The following is a 27,279-nucleotide window of genomic DNA, read 5'->3' as shown; positions in this document are numbered from 1 at the left end:
CGAAATGGTAAAGAAGGGTCGCGCGCATGGCGCAATTCGTGACAAAAAAAATCTAAATATTCCATTACCGTACTTCGAAGCATGTCAACCGCTGTTTAAAATAAATTTTTATGCCATTTTTCTCGTAGAAAAGCGATAATATTCCAAAAGGGAATCTCCTTTTCGGCAAACAGAGGAAAAAATCACAAAGACGGGGGCAGGCAGGTCACGCGCCTAAGCCCACAGTCCCTTGATCGGCCACTTGAGAAAGGCGATAATGTGTTTCAGCCTGGGGCTGGGATGACGACATTCAGGTTTTTCCCGGGCTCTGAGAGCCTATGGACGACGTAGGAAGTGTCACGTTAGAGCAGAGATCCTTAGTAAAAGATAGAGATGGCAAAGAAGTTCCAGAAATGGTCAGACAGGCCACTTCCTGTAAAGGAATCTCTCAGGTTTTGACCTGCCATTTGAGTTCTGTTATACTCACAGACACCATTCAAATAATTTTAGAAACTTTAGGGTGTTTTCTATCCATATATAATAAGTATATGCATATTCTAGTTACTGGGTAGGATTAGTAACCAGATTAAATCGGGTACGTTTTTTATCCAGCCGTGAAAATACTGCCCCCTAGCCATAAGAGGTTAATGCCTCAGTGAGGAGGGAGAAGTGGGGGTATTGTGTTATACCATGACTGAGATCTCATGGCCTTAATGTCTCATTGAGGAGGAGAAGTGGGGGTATTGTGTTATACCATGACTGAGATCTCATGGTCTTAATGCCTCAGTGAGGAGGGAGAAGTGGGGGTATTGTGTTATACCATGAGATCTCATGGCCTTAATGCCTCAGTGAGGAGGGAGAAGTGGGGGTATTGTGTTATACCATGACTGAGATCTCATGGCCTTAATGTCTCAGTGAGGAGGGAGAAGTGGGGGTATTGTGTTATACCATGAGATCTCATGGCCTTAATGTCTCAGTGAGGAGGGAGAGAAGTGGGGGTATTGTGTTATACCATGAGATCTCATGGCCTTAATGCCTCAGTGAGGAGGAGGAGAAGTGGGGGTATTGTGTTATACCATGACTGAGATCTCATGGCCTTAATGTCTCAGTGAGGAGGGAGAAGTGGGGGTATTGTGTTATACCATGAGATCTCATGGCCTTAATGTCTCAGTGAGGAGGGAGAGAAGTGGGGGTATTGTGTTATACCATGAGATCTCATGGCCTTAATGCCTCAGTGAGGAGGAGGAGAAGTGGGGGTATTGTGTTATACCATGAGATCTCATGGCCTTAATGCCTCAGTGAGGAGGGAGAAGTGGGGGTATTGTGTTATACCATGACTGAGATCTCATGGCCTTAATGTCTCAGTGAGGAGGGAGAAGTGGGGGTATTGTGTTATACCATGAGATCTCATGGCCTTAATGCCTCAGTGAGGAGGGAGAAGTGGGGGTATTGTGTTATACCATGAGATCTCATGGCCTTAATGTCTCAGTGAGGAGGGAGAAGTGGGGGTATTGTGTTATACCATGAGATCTCATGGCCTTAATGCCTCAGTGAGGAGGGAGAAGTGGGGGTATTGCCTCAGTGAGGAGGGAGAAGTGGGGGTATTGTGTTATACGGTAATTGTGGCGGAACAAGTGACAGAGAAGCAGTAGACAAACACACTGCCTCTCACCTGTAGCCGTATGATGCCATCACAACACCAGAGATGACTGACTAAAGAGTGTAGAGTTGGAAACAGAACGTTAACCCTCTGATAGACGTGGCTCTGTGCCGGGGCCCCTCTGTGCCGGGGCCCCTCTGTGCCGGGGGCCCTCTGTGCCGGGGCCCCTCTGTGCCGGGGCCCCTCTGTGCCGGGGCCCGCTGTCTGAACCTTCAGGATGACCTCTATCCTCTGTCTTAACCTTCAGGATGACCTCTATCCTCTGTTCCGCAGCATCATCCCGTTCCAGCGACCTCTGAAGATCAAGGAGCTGCTCCAGAAGGTCACAGAGGCCTTTGGAGAACAGATGGACCTCTTCTACACAGACAGAGAGGTAGATAACACAATAACACAACAGATGGACCTCTATCTTGTCTCTGACGTAGTAACTGTTGGTGTATCTGACGTAGTAACTGTTGGTGTATCTGACGTAGTAACTGTTGGTGTCTCTGACGTAGTAACGGCTGGTGGATCTGACGTAGTAACGGCTGATGGATCTGACGTAGTAACGGCTGGTGGATCTGACGTAGTACCGGCTGGTGGATCTGACGTAGTAACGGCTGGTGTATCTGACGTAGTAACTGTTGGTGTATCTGACGTAGTAACTGTTGGTGTCTCTGACGTAGTAACGGCTGGTGGATCTGACGTAGTAACGGCTGGTGGATCTGACGTAGTAACGGCTGGTGGATCTGACGTAGTACCGGCTGGTGGATCTGACGTAGTAACGGCTGGTGGATCTGACGTAGTAACGGTTGGTGTCTCTGACGTAGTAACGGCTGGTGGATCTGACGTAGTAACGGCTGGTGGATCTGACGTAGTAACGGCTGGTGGATCTGACGTAGTAACGGCTGGTGGATCTGACGTAGTAACGGCTGGTGGATCTGACGTAGTAACGGCTGGTGGATCTGACGTAGTAACGGCTGGTGGATCTGACGTAGTAACGGCTGGTGGATCTGACGTAGTAACGGCTGGTGGATCTATGACGTTATGTGAATGTCTCCCTCCAGCGGCTGGTTCCTCTAAAGAACCAGGACGATCTCGACAGAGCTGTGCTCAACGTGGGGTCCAGCAGCCTGCTCAGACTACTGCTGAAAACTCCCACGAACGACCAGGTGAGTCTACACGCCTTAGGAGACCGTGTCCAAGCATGTAGTACACATGCAACAAATACTACGCCTCTATAGGCGTTATGTATATCTTCTCTCCACTGTTTTCCCCTCCATGATGTGTGTGTTATAATTTGGTTGTGAGGAAATTCTCTAATGTGTATTATTGTGATTACCTGGACAGAGCAGTGGTCAAGATCACTTGGTCAAAATTATCTACCGCTCAGATTGTTTTTTTTTAACGTGACTTTAACAAAAACTTAAGCCTGTGCAACATTAACCAATTTAAAAACAGTTCTGTAGCAATGAGGTTTGTGCAGTAAGCTATAGGCTCAATACATTATCACCGCATACTGGCTTTGATTGAATTTACCTGCCAATGCATTGTTGTTCAAACCATTACAAAAAATATATATTTCTAAATTTGAGGTGGACTATATGATCACACCAGTAATAGATCAGTTGTTGTATTACTTGTGAGGGTCAGTGTCAGCAGAGGGAGAGAGCAGCAGACTGAGGGGGTCAGTCTCAGCGGAGGGAGAGAGCAGCAGACTGAGGGGGTCAGTCTCAGCGGAGGGAGAGAGCAGCAGACTGAGGGGGTCAGTCTCAGCGGAGGGAGAGAGCAGCAGACTGAGGGGGTCAGTCTCAGCGGAGGGAGAGAGCAGCAGACTGAGGGCGTCAGTCTCAGCGGAGGGAGAGAGCAGCAGACTGAGGGGGTCAGTCTCAGCGGAGGGAGAGAGCAGCAGACTGAGGGCGTCAGTCTCAGCGGAGGGAGAGAGCAGCAGACTGAGGGGGTGAGTCTCAGCGGAGGGAGAGAGCAGCAGACTGAGGGGGTGAGTCTCAGCGGAGGGAGAGAGCAGCAGACTGAGGGGGTGAGTCTCAGCGGAGGGAGAGAGCAGCAGACTGAGTGGGTCAGTCTCAGCGGAGGGAGAGAGCAGCAGACTGAGGGGGTCAGTCTCAGCGGAGGGAGAGAGCAGCAGACTGAGGGGGTCAGTCTCTCTAGTCGTGGGGGTTTAAACATTGTTAAATCCTACAGTATTAAGTCTCTCTAGTCGTGGGGGTTTAAACATTGTTAAATCCTACAGTATTAAGTCTCTCTAGTCGTGGGGGTTTAAACATTGTTAAATCCTACAGTATTAACGTGGCTGTAGATTTCTTTTACACCTGCTACATTACTGCAGACTTGGTCATCTGAGCTATCCGATTAGCCAGCGGTAGACCTATAGTGCCCTTGCTTCGCTCTCAGGTCCCGCCGTGAAGGCAGAGTTTGTAATATAGTGCTGCCCACTACATTCCCACTATAGAATTACAATAATCCAATGTTTATTTAGTTAAATAAAGATTAAATAAAAATGAATAAATATATTATGCTGCGTGGCACAATGTGGAATTAATAATACAAGTGTAGGAAATGCTGAAAATAATTTTGGTTTTGAAGTTGGATTGAACAGTAGACATGGAAAAAGTCCGATTTGAAATCACTTATAATGTGTGTTGCCAAGCTAAGGTCATGAACTAATCAGAAAGCAAATTTACTACTTGGATTATTCATTTTTATTAACCCCTTCACCACCCCTCCTCTTCGGAGGACAAATATCTTATTTCTTTTTCATACATTTATACATTTTAAACATAAAATCCCATCAAATACTGTCAAATGTGGAAAATATTGCGATGTGATGTTTTGGCCTTATTGCCCAACCTTACTTCCTGTTGTGACATGCACAGAGATGAACTAACTGACTGACAACAGTCACTTCCTTCGCTGTCCTTCTTCACTTCCTCTCCTGTCCACTTCCTGTGTGTCTAGTTCCTACAAGTGGGCAGCAGGGACAAACAGAGCGAGCTGAGGTCGTCCCGTTCTCTAGGGGATCTGAAGGGCTGTATACTCAAGAGCTCAGAGAGGGTCCGCAAACACTCCACAGGTTAGTCAGTACACACACACACACACACACACACACACACACACACACACACACACACACACACACACACACACACACACACACACACACACACACACACACTCCACAGGTTAGTCAGTACACACACACACACACACACACACACACACACACACACACACACACACACACACACACTCCACAGGTTAGTCAGTACACACACACACACACACACACACACACACACACACACACACACACACACACTCCACAGGTTAGTCAGTACACACACACACAGACACACACACTGACTTCCTGTACTCACATCCACCTCTACAGGAATGAAAAGAGAGTGAATGAGTTTCAATGAAGTCAAGCTTTATTTTGTCCAGGTGTGAAATCACCTGAGAGCTTGTCTTAATGTACACAGTGTTAATCTACTCCGTTTTAATGCCGTGTTAGTTTGTACTCAGTGTTTGTGCTCAGTGTTAATGTACAATTACTACAAACACTGATACAAACATGCTGTACAGTATCCCTGAATCTTAATGGAGAATGTTTGACAGACATCTCTCTCTCCTCCTTCATTCCCACTCTTTTCCAACCCCGTGTATACTATGTGTTGTGTCTCTCGTCTCTCTCCTTGTCAGGTTCTCTCCATGCAGGTCGCAGGTCCCCCCCTCCAGGCTCGGTCCCAGAGGAGCAGCAGCAGATTGCTAGACAGGGCTCCTTCACCTCTATTCACACAGAAGGACAGTTTATACCTGAGGGCCTGGATCAGAAGGTAAGAGACAACATAGTACTCTCTCATTTGCGACCGGCCCAGTGACGCGAGCCTACCAGACAAGCTAAATACTTTCTATGCTCACTTTGAGGCAAGCAACACTTAAACACGCATGAGAGCACCAGCTGTTCCAGACGACTGTGTGATCACACTCGCCGTAGCCGATGTGAGTAAGACTTTTTAAACAGGTTAACATTCACAAGGCTTCAGGGCCAGACAGATTACCAGGACTCAGTACACAGAGCATTCGCTGACCAGCTGGTAATGTCTTCACTGACATTTTCATCCTCTCCCTGACCCAGTCTAATACCTACATGTTTCAAGCAGCCCACCATCCCTGTGCCAAAGGAACGCCAAGGTAACCTGCCTGAATGATTATAGTTCCGTAGCACTCACTCTGTAGCCATGAAGGGCTTTGAAAGGCTGGTCATGGCTCACATCAGCAGCACCATCATCCCAGCCACCCTGGGCCCACCACGCTGATGCTCATCACAAGGGCCCCCCCAGGGGTGCGTTCTTAGTCCCCTCCTGTACTCCTTGTTCACCCACGACTGTGTGGCCGTGCACGACTCCAACTCCATCAGTAAGATTGCCGACGACACTGGTGATGGACCTGATCACCAACAACGAGGAGACAGCCTATAGGGAGGAGGTCAGAGACCTGGTGGTAGGACCTGATCAGAGACCTGGTGGTAGGACCTGATCAGAGACCTGGTGGTAGGACCTGATCAGAGACCTGGTGGTAGGACCTGATCAGAGACCTGGTGGTAGGACCTGATCAGAGACCTGGTGGTAGGACCTGATCAGAGACCTGGTGGTAGGACCTGATCACCAACAACGATCAGACAGCCTATAGGGAGGAGGTCAGAGACCTGGTGGTAGGACCTGATCAGAGACCTGGTGGTAGGACCTGATCAGAGACCTGGTGGTAGGACCTGATCAGAGACCTGGTGGTAGGACCTGATCAGAGACCTGGTGGTAGGACCTGATCAGAGACCTGGTGGTAGGACCTGATCAGAGACCTGGTGGTAGGACCTGATCAGAGACCTGGTGGTAGGACCTGATCAGAGACCTGGTGGTAGGACCTGATCAGAGACCTGGTGGTAGGACCTGATCAGAGACCTGGTGGTAGGACCTGATCAGAGACCTGGTGGTAGGACCTGATCAGAGACCTGGTGGTAGGACCTGATCACCAACAACGATCAGACAGCCTATAGGGAGGAGGTCAGAGACCTGGTGGTAGGACCTGATCAGAGACCTGGTGGTAGGACCTGATCAGAGACCTGGTGGTAGGACCTGATCAGAGACCTGGTGGTAGGACCTGATCAGAGACCTGGTGGTAGGACCTGATCAGAGACCTGGTGGTAGGACCTGATCAGAGACCTGGTGGTAGGACCTGATCAGAGACCTGGTGGTAGGACCTGATCAGAGACCTGGTGGTAGGACCTGATCAGAGACCTGGTGGTAGGACCTGATCAGAGACCTGGTGGTAGGACCTGATCACCAACAACGATCAGACAGCCTATAGGGAGGAGGTCAGAGACCTGGCCGGGTGGTGCCAGAATAACAACCTCTTCCTCAACGTAACCAAGACTAAGGAGATGATTGTGGACTACAGGAAAAGGAGGACCATCCACATCGACGGGGCTGTAGTGGAGTGGGTAGAGGGCTTCAAGTTCCTCGGTGTCCACATCACTAAGGATCTATCGTTGTCTACTCACACCAACACAGTCGTGAAGAAGGACACGACAACGCTGCTGCTACTGCTTATTATCAGTCACTTCATTCCTAGTTGTACGTACAGTGGGGGAAAAAGTATTTGATCCCCTGCTGATTTTGTACGTTTGCCCACTGACAAAGAAATGATCAGTCTATAATTTTAATGGTAGGTTTATTTGAACAGTGAGAGACAGAATAACAACAAAAAAATCCAGAAAAACGCATGTCAAAAATGTTATAAATTGATTTGCATTTTAATGAGGGAAATAAGTATTTGATCTCCTCTCAATCAGAAAGATTTCTGGCTCCCAGGTGTCTTTTATACAGGTAACGAGCTGAGATTAGGAGCACACTCTTAAAGGGAGTGTTCCTAATCTCAGCTTGTTACCTGTATAAAAGACACCTGTCCACAGAAGCAATCAATTAATCAGATTCCAAACTCTCCACCATGGCCAAGACCAAAGAGCTCTCCAAGGATGTCAGGGACAAGATTGTAGACCTACACAAGGCTGGAATGGGCTACAAGACCATCGCCAAGCAGCTTGGTGAGAAGGTGACAACATTTGGTGCGATTATTCGCAAATGGAAGAAACACAAAAGAACTGTCAATATCCCTCGGCCTGGGGCTCCATGCAAGATCTCACCTCGTGGAGTTGCAATGATCATGAGAACAGTGAGGAATCAGCCCAGAACTACACGAGAGGATCTTGTCAATGATCTCAAGGCAGCTGGGACCATAGTCACCAAGAAAACAATTGGTAACACACTACGCCGTGAAGGACTGAAATCCTGCAGCGCCCGCAAGGTCCCCCTGCTCAAGAATACATATACATGCCCGTCTGAAGTTTGCCAATGAACATCTGAATGACTCAGAGGACAACTGGTGAAAGTGTTGTGGTCAGACGAGACCAAAAATGGAGCTCTTTGACATCAACTCAACTCGCCGTGTTTGGAGGAGGAGGAATGCTGCCTATGACCCCAAGAACACCATCCCCACCGCCAAACATGGAGGTGGAAACATTATGCTTTGGGGGTGTTTTTCTGCTAAGGGGACAGGACAACTTCACCGCATCAAAGGGACGATGGACGGGGCCATGTACCGTCAAATCTTGGGTGAGAACCTCCTTCCCTCAGCCAGGGCATTGAAAATGGGTCGTGGATGGGTATTCCAGCATGACAATGACCCAAAACACACGACCAAGGCAACAAAGGAGTGGCTCAAGAAGAAGCACATTAAGGTCCTGGAGTGGCCTAGCCAGTCTTCAGACCTTAATCCCATAGAAAATCTGTGGAGGGAGCTGAAGGTTCGAGTTGCCAAACGTCAGCCTCGAAACCTTAATGACTTGAAGAAGATCTGCAAAAAGGAGCGGGACAAAATCCCTCCTGAGATGTGTGCAAACCTGGTGGCCAACTACAAGAAACGTCTGACCTCTGTGATTGCCAACAAGGGTTTCGCCACCAAGTATTAAGTCATGTTTTGCAGAGGGGTCAAGTACTTATTTCCCTCATTAAAATGCAAATCATTTGACAACATTTTTGACATGCGTTTTTCTGGATTTTTTTGTTGTTATTCTGTCTCTCACTGTTCAAATAAACCTACCATTAAAATTATAGACTGATCATTTCTTTGTCAGTGGGCAAACGTACAAAATCAGCAGGGGATCAAATACTTTTTCCCCCCACTGTACATATCTACCTCAAAGACCTCATACTCCTGCACATCCACTCAGTACTGGTACCCTGTGTATATAGCCTGGTACCCTGTGTATATAGCCTGGTACCCTGTGTATATAGCCTGGTACCCTGTGTATATAGCCTGGTACCATGTGTATATAGCCTGGTACCCTGTGTATATAACCTGGTACCCTGTGTATATATAGCCTGGTTATCATTACTCAGTACTGGTACCCTGTGTATATAGCCTGGTACCCTGTGTATATAGCCTGGTACCCTGTGTATATAGCCTGGTACCCTGTGTATATAGCCTGGTACTCTGTGTATATAGCCTGGTACTCTGTGTATATAGCCTGGTACCCTGTGTATATAGCCTGGTACCCTGTGTATATAGCCTGGTACCCTGTGTATATAGCCTGGTACCCTGTGTATATAACCTGGTACCCTGTGTATATAGCCTGGTACCCTGTGTATATAGCCTGGTACCCTGTGTATATAGCCTGGTTATCATTACTCAGTACTGGTACCCTGTGTATATAGCCTGGTACCCTGTGTATATAGCCTGGTTATCATTACTCAGTACTGGTACCCTGTGTATATAGCCTGGTACCCTGTGTATATAGCCTGGTTATCATTACTCAGTACTGGTACCCTGTGTATATAGCCTAGTTATAATGACTTATTGACATGTTTTACTTTTGTATCATTTCTGTCTTTCTCTCTGCATTGTTGGGAATGTCCCTAAATAAGCATTTCACTCTGTCTGTGTCTGTTCCCTCGTACATCTCTGTCTAATGTGTCTGTTCCCTCGTACATCTCTGTCTAATGTGTCTGTTCCCTCGTACATCTCTGTCTCAGTCTAATGTCTCTGTTCCCTCGTACATCTCTGTCTCAGTCTGTGTCTGTTCCCTCGTACATCTCTGTCTCAGTCTGTTTCTGTTCCCTCGTACATCTCTGTCTCAGTCTAATGTCTCTGTTCCCTCGTACATCTCTGTCTCAGTCTAATGTCTCTGTTCCCTCGTACATCTCTGTCTCAGTCTGTCTCTGTTCCCTCGTACATCTCTGTCTCAGTCTAATGTCTCTGTTCCCTCGTACATCTCTGTCTCAGTCTGTTTCTGTTCCCTCGTACATCTCTGTCTCAGTCTAATGTCTCTGTTCCCTCGTACATCTCTGTCTCAGTCTAATGTCTCTGTTCCCTCGTACATCTCTGTCTCAGTCTGTCTCTGTTCCCTCGTACATCTCTGTCTCAGTCTATCTCTGTTCCCTCGTACATCTCTGTCTCTGTCTAATGTCTCTGTTCCCTCGTACATCTCTGTCTCTGTCTAATGTCTCTGTTCCCTCGTACATCTCTGTCTCAGTCTAATGTCTCTGTTCCCTCGTACATCTCTGTCTCAGTCTGTCTCTGTTCCCTCGTACATCTGTCTCAGTCTAATGTCTCTGTTCCCTCGTACATCTCTGTCTCAGTCTGTGTCTGTTCCCTCGTACATCTCTGTCTCAGTCTGTGTCTGTTCCCTCGTACATCTCTGTCTCAGTCTAATGTCTCTGTTCCCTCGTACATCTCTGTCTCAGTCTGTGTCTGTTCCCTCGTACATCTCTGTCTCAGTCTGTCTCTGTTCCCTCGTACATCTCTGTCTCAGTCTGTTTCTGTTCCCTCGTACATCTCTGTCTCAGTCTAATGTCTCTGTTCCCTCGTACATCTCTGTCTCAGTCTAATGTCTCTGTTCCCTCGTACATCTCTGTCTCAGTCTAATGTCTCTGTTCCCTCGTACATCTCTGTCTCAGTCTGTCTCTGTTCCCTCGTACATCTCTGTCTCAGTCTAATGTCTCTGTTCCCTCGTACATCTCTGTCTCAGTCTGTGTCTGTTCCCTCGTACATCTCTGTCTCAGTCTAATGTGTCTGTTCCCTCGTACATCTCTGTCTCAGTCTAATGTCTCTGTTCCCTCGTACATCTCTGTCTCAGTCTAATGTCTCTGTTCCCTCGTACATCTCTGTCTCAGTCTGTGTCTGTTCCCTCGTACATCTCTGTCTCAGTCTGTGTCTGTTCCCTCGTACATCTCTGTCTCAGTCTGTCTCTGTTCCCTCGTACATCTCTGTCTCAGTCTAATGTCTCTGTTCCCTCGTACATCTCTGTCTCTGTCTAATGTCTCTGTTCCCTCGTACATCTCTGTCTCAGTCTGTCTCTGTTCCCTCGTACATCTCTGTCTCAGTCTGTGTCTGTTCCCTCGTACATCTCTGTCTCAGTCTGTCTCTGTTCCCTCGTACATCTCTGTCTCAGTCTAATGTCTCTGTTCCCTCGTACATCTCTGTCTCAGTCTAATGTCTCTGTTCCCTCGTACATCTCTGTCTCAGTCTAATGTCTCTGTTTCCTCGTACATCTCTGTCTCAGTCTGTGTCTGTTCCCTCGTACATCTCTGTCTCAGTCTAATGTCTCTGTTCCCTCGTACATCTCTGTCTCAGTCTAATGTGTCTGTTCCCTCGTACATCTCTGTCTCAGTCTAATGTCTCTGTTCCCTCGTACATCTCTGTCTCAGTCTAATGTGTCTGTTCCCTCGTACATCTCTGTCTCAGTCTAATGTCTCTGTTCCCTTGTACATCTCTGTCTCAGTCTAATGTCTCTGTTCCCTCGTACATCTCTGTCTCAGTCTAATGTCTCTGTTCCCTCGTACATCTCTGTCTCAGTCTAATGTCTCTGTTCCCTCGTACATCTCTGTCTCAGTCTGTGTCTGTTCCCTCGTACATCTCTGTCTCAGTCTAATGTCTCTGTTCCCTCGTACATCTCTGTCTCAGTCTAATGTGTCTGTTCCCTCGTACATCTCTGTCTCAGTCTAATGTCTCTGTTCCCTCGTACATCTCTGTCTCAGTCTAATGTGTCTGTTCCCTCGTACATCTCTGTCTCAGTCTAATGTCTCTGTTCCCTCGTACATCTCTGTCTCAGTCTAATGTCTCTGTTCCCTCGTACATCTCTGTCTCAGTCTAATGTCTCTGTTCCCTCGTACATCTCTGTCTCAGTCTAATGTCTCTGTTCCCTCGTACATCTCTGTCTCAGTCTGTGTCTGTTCCCTCGTACATCTCTGTCTCAGTCTAATGTCTCTGTTCCCTCGTACATCTCTGTCTCAGTCTAATGTGTCTGTTCCCTCGTACATCTCTGTCTCAGTCTAATGTCTCTGTTCCCTCGTACATCTCTGTCTCAGTCTAATGTGTCTGTTCCCTCGTACATCTCTGTCTCAGTCTAATGTCTCTGTTCCCTCGTACATCTCTGTCTCAGTCTAATGTCTCTGTTCCCTCGTACATCTCTGTCTCAGTCTAATGTCTCTGTTCCCTCGTACATCTCTGTCTCAGTCTGTGTCTGTTCCCTCGTACATCTCTGTCTCAGTCTAATGTCTCTGTTCCCTCGTACATCTCTGTCTCAGTCTAATGTGTCTGTTCCCTCGTACATCTCTGTCTCAGTCTAATGTCTCTGTTCCCTCGTACATCTCTGTCTGTCTAATGTGTCTGTTCCCTCGTACATCTCTGTCTCAGTCTAATGTCTCTGTTCCCTCGTACATCTCTGTCTCAGTCTAATGTCTCTGTTCCCTCGTACATCTCTGTCTCAGTCTAATGTCTCTGTTCCCTCGTACATCTCTGTCTCAGTCTAATGTCTCTGTTCCCTCGTACATCTCTGTCTCAGTCTGTGTCTGTTCCCTCGTACATCTCTGTCTCAGTCTAATGTCTCTGTTCCCTCGTACATCTCTGTCTCAGTCTGTGTCTGTTCCCTCGTACATCTCTGTCTCAGTCTAATGTGTCTGTTCCCTCGTACATCTCTGTCTCAGTCTAATGTCTCTGTTCCCTCGTACATCTCTGTCTCAGTCTAATGTCTCTGTTCCCTCGTACATCTCTGTCTCAGTCTGTGTCTGTTCCCTCGTACATCTCTGTCTCAGTCTAATGTGTCTGTTCCCTCGTACATCTCTGTCTCAGTCTAATGTGTCTGTTCCCTCGTACATCTCTGTCTCAGTCTAATGTCTCTGTTCCCTCGTACATCTCTGTCTCAGTCTGTGTCTGTTCCCTCGTACATCTCTGTCTAATGTCTCTGTTCCCTCGTACATCTCTGTCTCAGTCTGTTTCTGAGTGGCATAGTAAAGATAACAATGTGATTGTTCTGTTGTTTTCTTCAGTTGCTGGAGCCCTTTGGCAGTGCAGACAACTCTCTGTCCAGCAGCTGTCAATCAATAGACCAAGCATTGGACAGGTGAGACCCTTACTTCTCTGCCATATGAAACATCTATGTATGTAAATTAGTTATGTTTGTTGTCAAGAATGTGGAGTGTTTAGTGATTTATACTGTTCAGAAACACATGAGGGGAGAGAGGAGGAGGAGGGGAGAGAGAGGAGGGAGGAAGAAGGAGAGGAAGAGCTCAAAAGGGCAGAGGGAGAGAGCAGGACCAGTCTATTAACTAGTCTGTTGACTGACTGGTTAGTAGACTGACTGGTTAGTAGACTGACTGGTTAGTAGACTGGTTAGTAGACTGACTGGTTAGTAGACTGACAGGTTAGTAGACTGACTGGTTAGTAGACAGACTGGTCTGTTGACTGACTGTTTTGAACTGAAGTTGGTTCTGATGCGGCCGTGTCCAGTCTGTGGGTCGTGTCCAGTCTGTGGGCCGTGTCCAGTCTGTGGGTCGTGTCCAGTCTGTGGGTCGTGTCCAGTCTGTGGGCCGTGTCCAGTCTGTGGGCCGTGTGCAGTCTGTGGGCCGTGTCCAGTCTGTGGGCCGTGTCCAGTCTGTGGGCCGTGTCCAGTCTGTGGGCCGTGTGCAGTCTGTGGGCCGTGTCCAGTCTGTGGGCCGTGTCCAGTCTGTGGGCCGTGTCCAGTCTGTGGGCCGTGTCCAGTCTGTGGGCCGTGTGCAGTCTGTGGGCCGTGTCCAGTCTGTGGGCCGTGTCCAGTCTGTGGGCCGTGTTCAGTCTGGGGGTCGTGTCCAGTCTGGGGGTCATGTTCAGCTGTTGCTTTGGATTTAGAAGTGAGCGACTCTGATGACAATGTGAATATTAACTATGACCGTTATATACTGTCCAGACCGCTCGTCCACGTGCACCATCGTGCGCATGTTGTGGTCAACTGATACCAGACGCGATCACGACACGCAGGTTAAAATATCAAAACCAACTCTGAACCAATTATATTAATTAGAGGGCAGGTCGAAAAGCATTAAACATGTCAATTTAGCTAGCTAGTTTGCTGTTGCTAGGTAATTTGTCCTGGGATATAAACATTGGGTTGTTATTTTACCTGAAATGCACAAGGTCCTCTACACCTAAAATGTATCCACAGATAAAAGGGGAAACTGAGTTTGTTTCTAGTCATCTCTCCTCCTTCAGGCTTCTTCTTCTTCTGTGGACTTTATATGGCGGTTGGCAACCAACTTTAAGGTGCATTACCACCACCAACTGGACTGGAGTGTGGACCTCAGTTCATCTTTCAATCACCCACGTGGGTCTATGCTCCTAACAACCAATGAGGAGACGGGACGTGGGTCTATGCTCCTAACAACCAATGAGGAGACGGGACGTGGGTCTATGCTCCTAAAAACCAATGAGGAGATGGGACTTGCAGCGCGTCACGAATAGAACCAAGTTGAGAGAGAGAGAGAGAGAGAGAGGGGAGAGAGAGAGAGGGGAGAGAGAGAGGGGAGAGAGAGAGAGAGAGGGGAGAGAGAGAGAGAGAGAGAGAGAGAGAGAGAGAGAGAGAGAGAGAGAGAGAGAGAGAGAGAGAGAGAGAGAGAGAGAGAGAGAGAGAGAGAGAGGAGAGAGAGGAGAGAGGAGAGAGAGAGAGAGAGAGAGAGAGAGAGAGAGAGAGAGAGAGATATGGCCTGGGGAACAATGACAGGATGTGTTGCTGGAACCTTCCCCTCCAGTGGGCGCCGTGCCCACCCATCCTGGGTCTGCCTCGCCACACACAGCGATAGATGAGTGTTTCCGGACATATTCAATCTCTTCCTATCCCAGTCTGCTGTCCCCACATGCTTTAAGATGTCCACCATTGTTCCTGTACCCAGGGAAGATGACGTAACTGAACTAAATGACTATCGCCCCGTAACACTCACTACTGTCCTCATGAAGTGCTTTGAGAGACTAGTTAAGGATCATATCACCTCCACCCTACCTGAAACCTTAGACCCACTTCAGTTTGCTTATCGCCCCAATAGATCCACAGACGATGCAATCACCATCACACTGCACACTGCCCTATCCCATCTGGACAAGAGGAATACCTATGTGAGAATGCTGTTCATTGACTACAGCTGAGCATTTAACACCATAGTACCCTCCAAGCTCATCATCAAGCTGGAGGCCCTGGGTCTCAACCCTGCCCTGTGCAATTGGGTCCTGGACTTTCTGACAGATGACCCCTGGTGGTGAAGGTAGGAAACAACACCACTGATCCTCAACACTGAGGTGTGTTCTCAGCCCTCTCCTGTACTCCCTGTTCACCCATGGCCAAGTGCACCTCCAACTCAATCATCAGGTTTGCTGATGATACAACAGTGGTAGGCCTGATTAGCAACAACGACGAGACGGCCTACAGGGAGGAGGTGAGGGCCTTGGCGGAGTGCTGCCTGGGAAATAACCTCTTCCTCGACGTCAACAGAACAAAGGAACTGATCGTGGACTTCAGGAGACAGCAGAGGGAGCATGACCCCATCCACATCAACAGGGCCATAGTGGACAAGGTGGAAACCTGCAATGGCAGGCTGAACTGGTCCATCCACACAGGGCTGAACTGGTCCATCCACACAGGGCTGAACTGGTCCATCCACACAGGGCTGAACTGGTCCATCCACACAGGGCTGAACTGGTCCAACCACACAGGGCTGAACTGGTCCATCCACACAGGGCTGAACTGGTCCATCCACACAGACATGGTGAAGAAGGCACAACAGCGCCTCTTCAACCTCAGGAGGCTGAAGAAATTCAGCTTGGTCCATAAGATCCTCACAAACTTCTACAGATGAACCAATGAGAGCATCCTGTCGGGCTGTATCATCGCCTGGTGCGGCAATTAAACCGTCCGCAACCGCAGGGCTCTCCAGGGGGCTGGTGCTGTCTACAGTATAGCACCTAGTGCCAAGATCTGAGAATATTGGTAAATAGAATATTGTTAAATAAAGTATTTCTGTTTTTTATTTTTAATACATTTGCAAAAATTATTTGGGTATTGTGATGTCATTATGGGGTTTTGTGATGTCATTATGGAGTATTGTGATGTCATTATGGGGTATTGTGATGTCATTATGGGGTATTGTGATGTCATTATGGGGTATTGTGATGTCATTATGGGGTATTGTGATGTCATTATGGGGTATTGTTTGTAGATCGATGAGGATTTTATTTTATTTAATCCATTTCAGAATAAGTCCGTAACGTAATAAAATGTGGAAAAAGGGAAGAAGTCTGAATGCACTGTTCCTTCAGAAAGTATTCATACCTCTTGACTTATTCCACCTTGTGTTACAGCCTGAATTCAATATTGATTACATTGGGGGGTTTTTCTCACCTATCTACACACAATACCCCATAATGACATCACAATACCCCATAATGACATCACAATACTCCATAATGACATCACAATACCCCATAATGACATCACAATACCCCATAATGACGTCTCTCTCTTCTCTCGCTCTCTTGTTTTTCTCTTGTTTCTCTCGAAGTTTTTGCAAATTGATTGAAAATGAAATACAGAAATAATCTAATTTACATAAGTATTTATACCCCTGAATCAATACTTTATAGAATCCCCTTGGGCAGCGATTAGAGCTGTGAGTTTTCTGGGTAAGAGTTTCCACACCAGGATTGTACAACACTGGTTCTTTTCAAAATTCTTCAAGCTCTGTCAAGTTGATTGTTGGACATTGCTAAACAGCCATTTCCAGGTCTCGCCATAGATTTTCCAGTAGATTTAAGTTAAAACTGTAACTCGGCTACTCAAGAACATTCACTGTCGTCATGGTTTTAGGTTATTGTCCTGTTCATGTCCCAGTGTCTGGTGGAAAGCAGACTGAACCACGTTCTCCTCTAGGATGTTGCCTGTGCTTCATGTCCCAGTGTCTGGTGGAAAGCAGACTGAACCACGTTCTCCTCTAGGATCTTGCCTGTGCTTCATGTCCCAGTGTCTGGTGGAAAGCAGACTGAACCAGGTTCTCCTCTGCCTGTGCTCAACTCCATTCTGTTTTTTTTTTTATCTTGGAACTCTCCAGTCGTTGCCGATTACAAGCCTACCCATAACACACTTCCTCCCTACCCATAACGCACTTCCACCCTACCCATAACGCACTTCCCCCCTACCCATAACACACTTCCTCCCTACCCATAACACACTTCCCCCCTACCCATAACGCACTTCCCCCCTACCCATAACGCACTTCCCCCCTACCCATAACGCACTTCCCCCCTACCCATAACACACTTCCACCCTACCCATAACACACTTCCTCCCTACCCATAACGCACTTCCTCCCTACCCATAACGCACTTCCACCCTACCCATAACGCACTTCCCCCCTACCCATAACGCACTTCTCCCCTACCCATAACGCACGTCCTCCATACCCATAACGCACTTCCTCCTTACCCATAACACACTTCCTCCCTACCCATAACACACTTCCCCCCTACCCATAACACACTTCTGCCCTACCATAATACACTTCCAGCGAAATCCCTGAGCGGTTTCCTTCCTCTCTGGCAACTGAGTTAGGAAGGATGCCTGTATCTTTGTAGTGACTGGGTGTATTGATACACCATCCAGTCTAGTTAATAACTTCACCATGCTGAAAGGGATATTCAATGTCCGCCTTTTAATTTTTTTACCCATCTCCCAATAGGTGCTCTTCTTTGCAGGGGATTGGAAAACCTCCCTGGTCTTTGTGGTTGAATCTGTGTTTGAAATTCACTGCTCGACTGAGGGACCTTACAATTATCTGTATGTGTGGAGTACAGAGATGTTAAACACTATTATTGCACACAGAGTCCATTCAACTTATGTGACTTGTTAAGTGAATTGTTTTCATTTTTAATTAATTTGTAAACATTCTAAAAACATTATTCCACTTTGACATGATGGGGTATTTTGTGTTGGCCGGTGACGACAAAACTATATTTAATCTATTTTAAATTCACCCTGTTTATTTTATTTAACCTTTATTTAACTAAGCAAGTTAGGGCGGCAGGTAGCCTAGTGGTTAGAGCGTTGGACTAGTAACCGAAAGGTTGCTGGATTGAATCCCCGAGCTGACGAGGTTAAAAATCTGTCGTTCTGTCCCTGAACAAGGCAGTTAACCCACTGTTCCCCGGTAGGCTGTCATTGTAAATAAGAATTTGTTCTTAACTGACTTGCTTAGTTAAATGGCTAGTTGTAAAATAACAAGTTCTTATTTACAATGACGGCCTACTGCGGCCAAACCCAGACGACGCTTGGCCAATTGTGAGCCGCTCTATTGGACTCCCAATCACAGCCGGTTGTGGTACAGCCCGGATTCGAACCAGGGTGTCTGTAGTGACGCCTCTAGCACTGAGATGCAGTGCCTTAGACCGCTGCGCCACTCGAGAGCCCAACAAAATATGGAAAAAGTCAAAGGGTGTGAATACCTTCTGAGAAGGCACTGTATAATCTTTTTTCATATTCAACAAAAGTGGAATTTGAAATGCTTTCTAAATATAGTACCAATCAAATGATAAACAACTGAGATTTCACCTGTCTTATAAGTTATCATATGTAGTGACAGTACACAATTGGCACCATTTCATATAACTGATGACAGAAAATGTTTTGCCCAGTGCAGAACTGGACCATTTTTGTGTTTTGGAAACAAAGCTTTTGTGATGTTCCCACAATGTTCCCACAATGTTCCCACAACCTTATGAAATGTTCTGGGAACCTTTTTTAAAGAACAGATTGCAAGTGTTCTAGAAATGTTCTTGCAACATTAAATGAATGTGTTTATACAAACATTCTATAATCATCAAGGCGACAGTTTATTTTATTTTTTTGTCATGAGAACATTTGCTGCGACCTAATGAACGTTCTGGGAACGTTCACATAACCAATTTTGTTTCTCTCTCTCTCTCTCTCTCTCTCTCGTTTCTCTCTCTACTCTCTTCTTACTCAGCCCTCCTTTTTCCCAGAACAACCGAGACAACAACTACCTGAGCCTCAACTATGAAGGACACAGAGGTATGGGTTCATTCTGAATGTATTTATTCTGACCTTCCTGCTCAATGTGTAGAGATTGTTCAACTGTAGTGCTTTGTGTTATAAGTTGTAATGATGTCTGACACTTTGTTTGCTGCTATTTTGGCCAGGTCTCTCTTGGAAAATAGGTTTTTAATCTCAATGAGACTACTTCCTCCACTACCTCTCCTTGTCTCCCCTCTACCTCTCATTGTCTCCCCTCTACCTCTCCCTGTCTCCCCTCTACCTCCCCTCTACCTCTCCTTGTCTCCCCTCTACCTCCCCTTGTCTCCCCTCTACCTCTCCTTGTCTCCCCTCTACCTCTCCTTGTCTCCCCTCTACCTCTCCTTGTCTCCCCTCTACCTCCCCTTGTCTCCCCTCTACCTCTCCTTGTCTCCCCTCTACCTCCCCTTGTCTCCCCTCTACCTCTCCTTGTCTCCCCTCTACCTCTCCTTGTCTCCCCTCTACCTCTCCTTGTCTCCCCTCTACCTCTCCTTGTCTCCCCTCTACCTCTCCTTGTCTCCCCTCTACTTCTCCTTGTCTCCCCTCTACCTCTCCTTGTCTCCCCTCTACCTCTCCTTGTCTCCCCTCTACCTCTCCTTGTCTCCCCTCTACCTCTCCCTGTCTCCCCTCTACCTCCCCTCTACCTCTCCTTGTCTCCCCTCTACCTCCCCTTGTCTCCCCTCGACCTCTCCTTGTCTCCCCTCGACCTCTCCTTGTCTCCCCTCGACCTCTCGTCTCCCCTCTACCTCTCCTTGTCTCCCCTCTACCTCTCCTTGTCTCCCCTCTACCCCTCCTTGTCTCCCCTCTACCTCCCCTTGTCTCCCCATCTACCTAACGACAGCCAGGCTCACTGAGGCTAACAGGTTAGCAGGCTAATGCCAACGACAGCCAGTTTCACTGAGGCTAACAGGTTAGCAGGCTAATGCTAACGACAGCCAGTCTCCCTGAGGTTAGCAGGCTAATGCTAACGACAGCCAGGCTCCTTGAGGTTAGCAGGCTAATGCTAACGACAGCCAGTCTCCTTGAGGTTAGCAGGCTAATGCTAACGACAGCCAGTCTCCCTGAGGTTAGCAGGCTAATGCTAACGACAGCCAGTCTCCCTGAGGTTAGCAGGCTAATGCTAACGACAGCCAGTCTCCCTGAGGTTAGCAGGCTAATGCTAACGACAGCCAGTCTCCCTGAGGTTAGCAGGCTAATGCTAACGACAGCCAGTCTCCCTGAGGTTAGCAGGCTAATGCTAACAACAGCCAGTCTCTCTGAGGTTAGCAGGCTAATGCTAACGACAGCCAGTCTCTCTGAGGTTAGCAGGCTTAGGGACCTATGATGGCGCCTTACTATATGGCTGCCAGCTTTACTATTTCAACCAAATTTGTCCCCTATCATTTCTTATGATCAACAAGTACTTTTGAAACTCACCTTAATTCTGGCTTCAACTTCAACTCATCTGCCCTGTGCTCTTTGTGTGATTCCGACCCAATTTGGGCTACGGAGAGGGGGAGACCCGGCGAGATTAAGAAGGGGAAACCGGCCACCTCTTCCCTCCTGTTGCCAATATTGTTGATAATAAGATGGATGACCTCTAAATGCGGATTCTTTATCAATTTGACTCTCGTAGCTGCAATATTCTCTGCTTTTGGGAAACATGACTTTTGGACAAGACACCCCACTAGGCTATCCAACTCAATGGATTCTCTGTTCACCGAGGGGACAGGACATTGGATTCAGGGAAACAGACATGGGGAGGGGTATGGACCACCACTTTATTTTAAGAACGTGAAATGTCAGAATAATAGTAAAGAGAATAATTTATTTCAGCTTTTATTTCTTTCATCACATTCCCAGTGGGTCAGAAGTTTACATACACTCAATTAGTATTTGGTAGCATTGCCTTTAAATTGTTTAACCTGGGTCAAATGTTTGGGTAGCCTTCCACAAGCTTCCCACAATAAGTTGGGTGAATTTTGTCCCATTCCTCCTGACAGAGCTGGTGTAACTGAGTCAGGTTTGTAGGCCTCCTTGCTCACACACACTTTTTCAGTTCTTCTCACAAATGTTCTATAGGATTGAGGTCAGGTCTTTGTGATGGCCACTCCAATTCCTTGACTTTATTGTACTTAAGCCATTTTGCCACAACTTTGGAAGTATGCTTGGGGTCATTGTCCGTTTGGAAGACCCATTTGTAACCAAGCTTTACCTTCCTGACTGATGTCTTGAGATGTTGCTTCAATATATCCACATAATTTTCTTTCCTCATGATGCCATCTATTTTGTGAAGTGCACCAGTCCCTCCTGCAGCAAAGCACCCCACAACATGATGCTGCCACCCCCATGCTTCACGGTTGGGATGGTGTTCTTCGGCTTGCAAGCCTCCCCCTTTTTCCTCCAAACATAACGATGGTCATTATGGCCAAACAGTTCTATTTTTGTTTCATCTGACCAGAGGACATTTCTCCAAAAAGTACGATCTTTGTCCCCATGTGCAGTTGCAAACGGTAGTCTGGCTTTTTTATGGCGGTTTTGGACCAGTGGCTTCTTCCTTGCTGAGCGTCCTTTCAGGTTATGTCGATATAGGACTTGTTTTACTGTGGATATAGATACTTTTGTACCTGTTTCCTCCAGCATCTTCACAAGGTCCTTTGCTGTTGCTCTGGGATTGATTTGCACTTTTTGTTCATACTTGCGTACTATTGTTTGTACAGATGAACGTGGTACCTTCAGGCATTTGAAAATTGCTCCCAAGGATGAACCAGACTTGTGGAGGTCTACAATTTTTTTTCTGTGGTCTTGGCTGATTTCTTTAGATTTTCCTATGATGTCAAGCAAAGAGGCACTGAGTTTGAAGGTAGGCCTTGAAATACATCCACAAATACACCTCCAATTGACTCAAATGATGTCAATTAGCCTATCATAAGCTTCTAAAGCCATGACATCATTTTCAGGAATTTTCCAAGCAGTTTAAAGGCACTGTCAACTTAGTGTATGTACACTTCTGACCCACTGGAATTGTGATACAGTGAATTATAAGTGAAATAATCTGTCTGTAAACAATTGTTGGAAAAAATGACTTGTGTCATGCACAAAGTAGATGTCCTAACCGACTTGCCAAAACTATAGTTTGTTAACAAGAAACTTGTGGGGTGGTTGAAAAACGAGTTTTAATGACTCCAACCTTAGTGGATGTAAACTTCCGACTTCAACTGTAGCTTCCTTACTTTCTCGTGTTCTTCTAATTGTTGGTTGTACTTTATTTTATAGTTATATATTTATTTCTATATATATTATATATTATTGACATTGATTACTGCATTAGAGGGGTTAGAGATGCAGGAAAGGCATTTCACTGTTCTTGTGCATGTGACAAAACTTGAAAGTTGAATGACAGCCGGTCATCACATCTTCCCAAGAACACCAAGGTAACCTGCCTAAATGATTACCGACCCGTAGCTCTCGACGTCTGTAGCCATGAAGTGCTTTGAAAGGCTGGTCATGGCTCACATCAACACCATCATCCCAGAAAACCTAGACCCACTCCAATTTGCATACTGCAACAACAGATCCACAGATGACGCAAATCTCTATTGCACTCCACACTGCCCTTTCCCACCTGGACAAAAGGAACACCTATGTGAGAATGTTGTTCATTGACTACAGCTCAGCGTTCAACATCATAGTGCCCGCAAAGCTCATCACTAAGCTAAGGACCCTGGGACTAAACACCTCCCTCTGCAACTGGATCCTGGACTTCCTGACCGGCCGCCCCCAGGTGGTGAGGGTAGGTAACAACACATCTGCCATGCTGATCCTCAACACTGGGGCCCCTCAGGGGTGCGTGCTGAGTCCCCTGTACTCCCTGTTCACCCATGACTGCATGGCCAGGCACAACTCCAACACAATCAGTAAGTTTGCCGACTACACAACGGTGGTAGGCCTGATCAACGATGAGACAGCCTATAGGGAGGAGGTCAGAGACCTGGCCGGGTGGTGCCAGGACAACAACCTCTCCCTCAACGTGATCAAGACAAAGGAGATGATTGTGGACTACAGGAAAAGGAGGGCCGAGCACGCCCCCATTCTCATCGACGGGGCTGTAGTGGAGCAGGCAACTATGGCAACTGCTCGGCCTCCGACCGCAAGCCACTACAGAGTACATTACTGGGGCCAAGCTTCCTGCCATCCAGAACCTCAACACCAGGCGGTGTCAGAGGAAGGCCCTAAAAATTGTCCAAGACTCCAGCCACCCTAGTCATAGACTGTTCTCTCTGCTACCGCACGGCAAGCGGTACCGGAGCAACCAAGTCTAGGTCCAAAAGGCTTCTAAACAGCTTCTACCCCCAAGCCATAAGACTCCTGAACAGCTAATCAAATGGCTACCCAGACTATTTGCATTGCCCCCCCCCCCCCTCGTGTACACTGCTGCTACTCTCTGTTATCATCTATGAATAGTCACTTTAATAACTCTACCTACATGTACATACTACCTCAACTAACCGGTGCCCCCGCACATTGACTCGGTACCGTAATACCCTGTATATAGCCTCCACATTGACTCTGTACCGGTACCCCCTGTATATAGCCTCCACATTGACTCTGCACCGGTACCCCCTGTATATAGCCTCCACGTTGACTCAGTACCGTAACCCCCTGTATATAGCCTCCACATTGACTCTGTACCGGTACCCCCTGTATATAGCCTCCACATTGACTCTGTACCGGTACCCCCTGTACATAGCCTCCACGTTGACTCAGTACCGTAATACCCTGTATATAGCCTCCACATTGACTCAGTACCGTAATACCCTGTATATAGCCTCCACATTGACTCTGTACCGGTACACCCTGTATATAGCCTCCACATTGACTCTGTACCGTAACACCCTGTATATAGCCTCCACATTGACTCTGTACCGGTAACCCCCTGTATATAGCCTCCACATTGACTCTGTACCGGTACCCCCTGTATATAGCCTCCACATTGACTCTGTACCGGTACCCCCTGTATATAGCCTCCACATTGACTCTGTACCGGTACCCCCCTGTATATAGCCTCCACATTGACTCTGTACCGGTACCCCCTGTATATAGCCTCCACATTGACTCTGTACCGGTACCCCCTGTATATAGCCTCCACATTGACTCTGTACCGGTACCCCCTGTATATAGCCTCCACATTGACTCTGTACCGGTACCCCCCTGTATATAGCCTCCACATTGACTCTGTACCGGTACCCCCTGTATATAGCCTCCACATTGACTCTGTACCGGTACCCCCTGTATATAGCCTCCACATTGACTCTGTACCGGTACCCCCTGTATATAGCCTCCACATTGACTCTGTACCGGTACCCCCTGTATATAGCCTCCACATTGACTCTGTACCGGTACCCCCTGTATATAGCCTCCACATTGACTCTGTACCGGTACCCCCTGTATATAGCCTCCACATTGACTCTGTACCGGTACCCCCTGTATATAGCCTCCACATTGACTCTGTACCGGTACCCCCTGTATATAGCCTCCACATTGACTCTGTACCGGTACCCCCTGTATATAGCCTCCACATTGACTCTGTACCGGTACCCCCTGTATATAGCCTCCACATTGACTCTGTACCGGTACCCCCCTGTATATAGCCTCCACATTGACTCTGTACCGGTACCCCCTGTATATAGCCTCCACATTGACTCTGTACCGGTACACCCTGTATATAGCCTCCACATTGACTCTGTACCGGTACCCCCTGTATATAGCCTCCACATTGACTCTGTACCGGTACCCCCTGTATATAGCCTCCACATTGACTCTGTACCGGTACCCCCTGTATATAGCCTCCACATTGACTCTGTACCGGTACCCCCTGTATATAGCCTCCACATTGACTCTGTACCGGTACCCCCTGTATATAGCCTCCACATTGACTCTGTACCGGTACCCCCTGTATATAGCCTCCACATTGACTCTGTACCGGTACCCCCTGTATATAGCCTCCACATTGACTCTGTACCGGTACCCCCTGTATATAGCGTATCTCTGTATCTTATCTGTATTTTTTAAAACTGCATTGTTGTTTATTTGCTCATAATTAAGGGCTCGTAAGTAAACATTTCACTGTGAGGTCTACTACACCTGTTGTATTCAGCATTTCACTGTAAGGTCTACACCTGTTGTATTCAGCATTTCACTGTGAGGTCTACTACACCTGTTGTATTCAGCATTTCACTGTAAGGTTTACTACACCTGTTGTATTCAGCATTTCACTGTGAGGTCTACTACACCTGTTGTATTCAGCATTTCACTGTAAGGTCTACTACACCTGTTGTATTCAGCATTTCACTGTAAGGTCTACCACACCTGTTGTATTCAGCATTTCACTGTAAGGTCTACTACACCTGTTGTATTCAGCATTTCACTGTGAGGTCTACTACACCTGTTGTATTCAGCATTTCACTGTAAGGTCTACTACACCTGTTGTATTCAGCATTTCACTGTGAGGTCTACTACACCTGTTGTATTCAGCATTTCACTGTGAGGTCTACTACACCTGTTGTATTCAGCATTTCACTGTGAGGTCTACACCTGTTGTATTCAGCATTTCACTGTAAGGTCTACTACACCTGTTGTATTCAGCATTTCACTGTGAGGTCTACTACACCTGTTGTATTCAGCATTTCACTGTGAGGTCTACTACACCTGTTGTATTCAGCATTTCACTGTGAGGTCTACTACACCTGTTGTATTCAGCATTTCACTGTGAGGTCTACTACACCTGTTGTATTCAGCATTTCACTGTGAGGTCTACTACACCTGTTGTATTCAGCATTTCACTGTGAGGTCTACTACACCTGTTGTAATCAGCATTTCACTGTGAGGTCTACTACACCTGTTGTATTCAGCATTTCACTGGGAGGTCTACTACACCTGTTGTATTCAGCATTTCACTGTGAGGTCTACTACACCTGTTGTATTCAGCATTTCACTGGGAGGTCTACTACACCTGTTGTATTCAGCATTTCACTGTGAGGTCTACTACACCTGTTGTATTCAGCATTTCACTGTGAGGTCTACTACACCTGTTGTATTCAGCATTTCACTGTGAGGTCTACTACACCTGTTGTATTCAGCATTTCACTGTGAGGTCTACTACACCTGTTGTATTCAGCATTTCACTGTGAGATCTACTACACCTGTTGTATTCAGCATTTCACTGTGAGGTCTACTACACCTGTTGTATTCAGCATTTCACTGTGAGGTCTACTACACCTGTTGTATTCAGCATTTCACTGTGAGGTCTACTACACCTGTTGTATTCAGCATTTCACTGTGAGGTCTACTACACCTGTTGTATTCAGCATTTCACTGTGAGGTCTACTACACCTGTTGTATTCAGCATTTCACTGTGAGGTCTACTACACCTGTTGTATTCCGCATTTCACTGTGAGGTCTACCACACCTGTTGTATTCAGCATTTCACTGTGAGATCTACCACACCTGTTGTAATCAGCATTTCACTGTGAGGTCTACTACACCTGTTGTATTCAGCATTTCACTGGGAGGTCTACTACACCTGTTGTATTCAGCATTTCACTGTGAGGTCTACTACACCTGTTGTATTCAGCATTTCACTGTGAGGTCTACTACACCTGTTGTATTCAGCATTTCACTGTGAGGTCTACTACACCTGTTGTATTCAGCATTTCACTGTGAGGTCTACTACACCTGTTGTATTCAGCATTTCACTGTGAGGTCTACTACACCTGTTGTATTCAGCATTTCACTGTGAGGTCTACTACACCTGTTGTATTCAGCATTTCACTGTGAGGTCTACTACACCTGTTGTATTCAGCATTTCACTGTGAGGTCTACTACACCTGTTGTATTCAGCATTTCACTGTGAGGTCTACTACACCTGTTGTATTCAGCATTTCACTGTGAGGTCTACTACACCTGTTGTATTCAGCATTTCACTGTGAGGTCTACTACACCTGTTGTATTCAGCATTTCACTGTGAGGTCTACTACACCTGTTGTATTCAGCATTTCGCTGTGAGGTCTACTACACCTGTTGTATTCAGCATTTCACTGTGAGGTCTACTACACCTGTTGTATTCAGCATTTCACTGTGAGGTCTACTACACCTGTTGTATTCAGCATTTCACTGTGAGGTCTACTACACCTGTTGTATTCAGCATTTCACTGTGAGGTCTACTACA

The 27,279-nt window shown here is 46.9% G+C and overlaps 1 protein-coding gene across 2 annotated transcripts in view; it reads left to right on the top strand.

The window, feature by feature from the left end:
- The window catches only part of map3k22 (mitogen-activated protein kinase kinase kinase 22), an 85,678-nt gene that overhangs the window by 41,628 nt on the left and 16,771 nt on the right, over positions 1–27,279 (top strand). For both annotated transcript variants that reach the window (XM_045710744.2, XM_045710743.2), the window contains exons 5-10: positions 1,913–2,012; positions 2,686–2,790; positions 4,595–4,709; positions 5,339–5,472; positions 13,018–13,091; positions 19,009–19,073. In XM_045710744.2, the coding sequence (XP_045566700.2) occupies positions 1,913–2,012; positions 2,686–2,790; positions 4,595–4,709; positions 5,339–5,472; positions 13,018–13,091; positions 19,009–19,073 (593 nt within the window). The remainder of the gene's footprint in view (positions 1–1,912; positions 2,013–2,685; positions 2,791–4,594; positions 4,710–5,338; positions 5,473–13,017; positions 13,092–19,008; positions 19,074–27,279) is intronic.

The sequence above is a fragment of the Salmo salar genome, chromosome 29 (genome assembly GCF_965601325.2).
Source record: "Salmo salar chromosome 29, fSalSal1, whole genome shotgun sequence".
Taxonomy (NCBI): Eukaryota; Metazoa; Chordata; class Actinopteri; order Salmoniformes; family Salmonidae; genus Salmo; species Salmo salar.
Note: the sequence above shows the minus strand (reverse complement) of the source record. Positions and strands in the feature narration are given on the sequence as shown.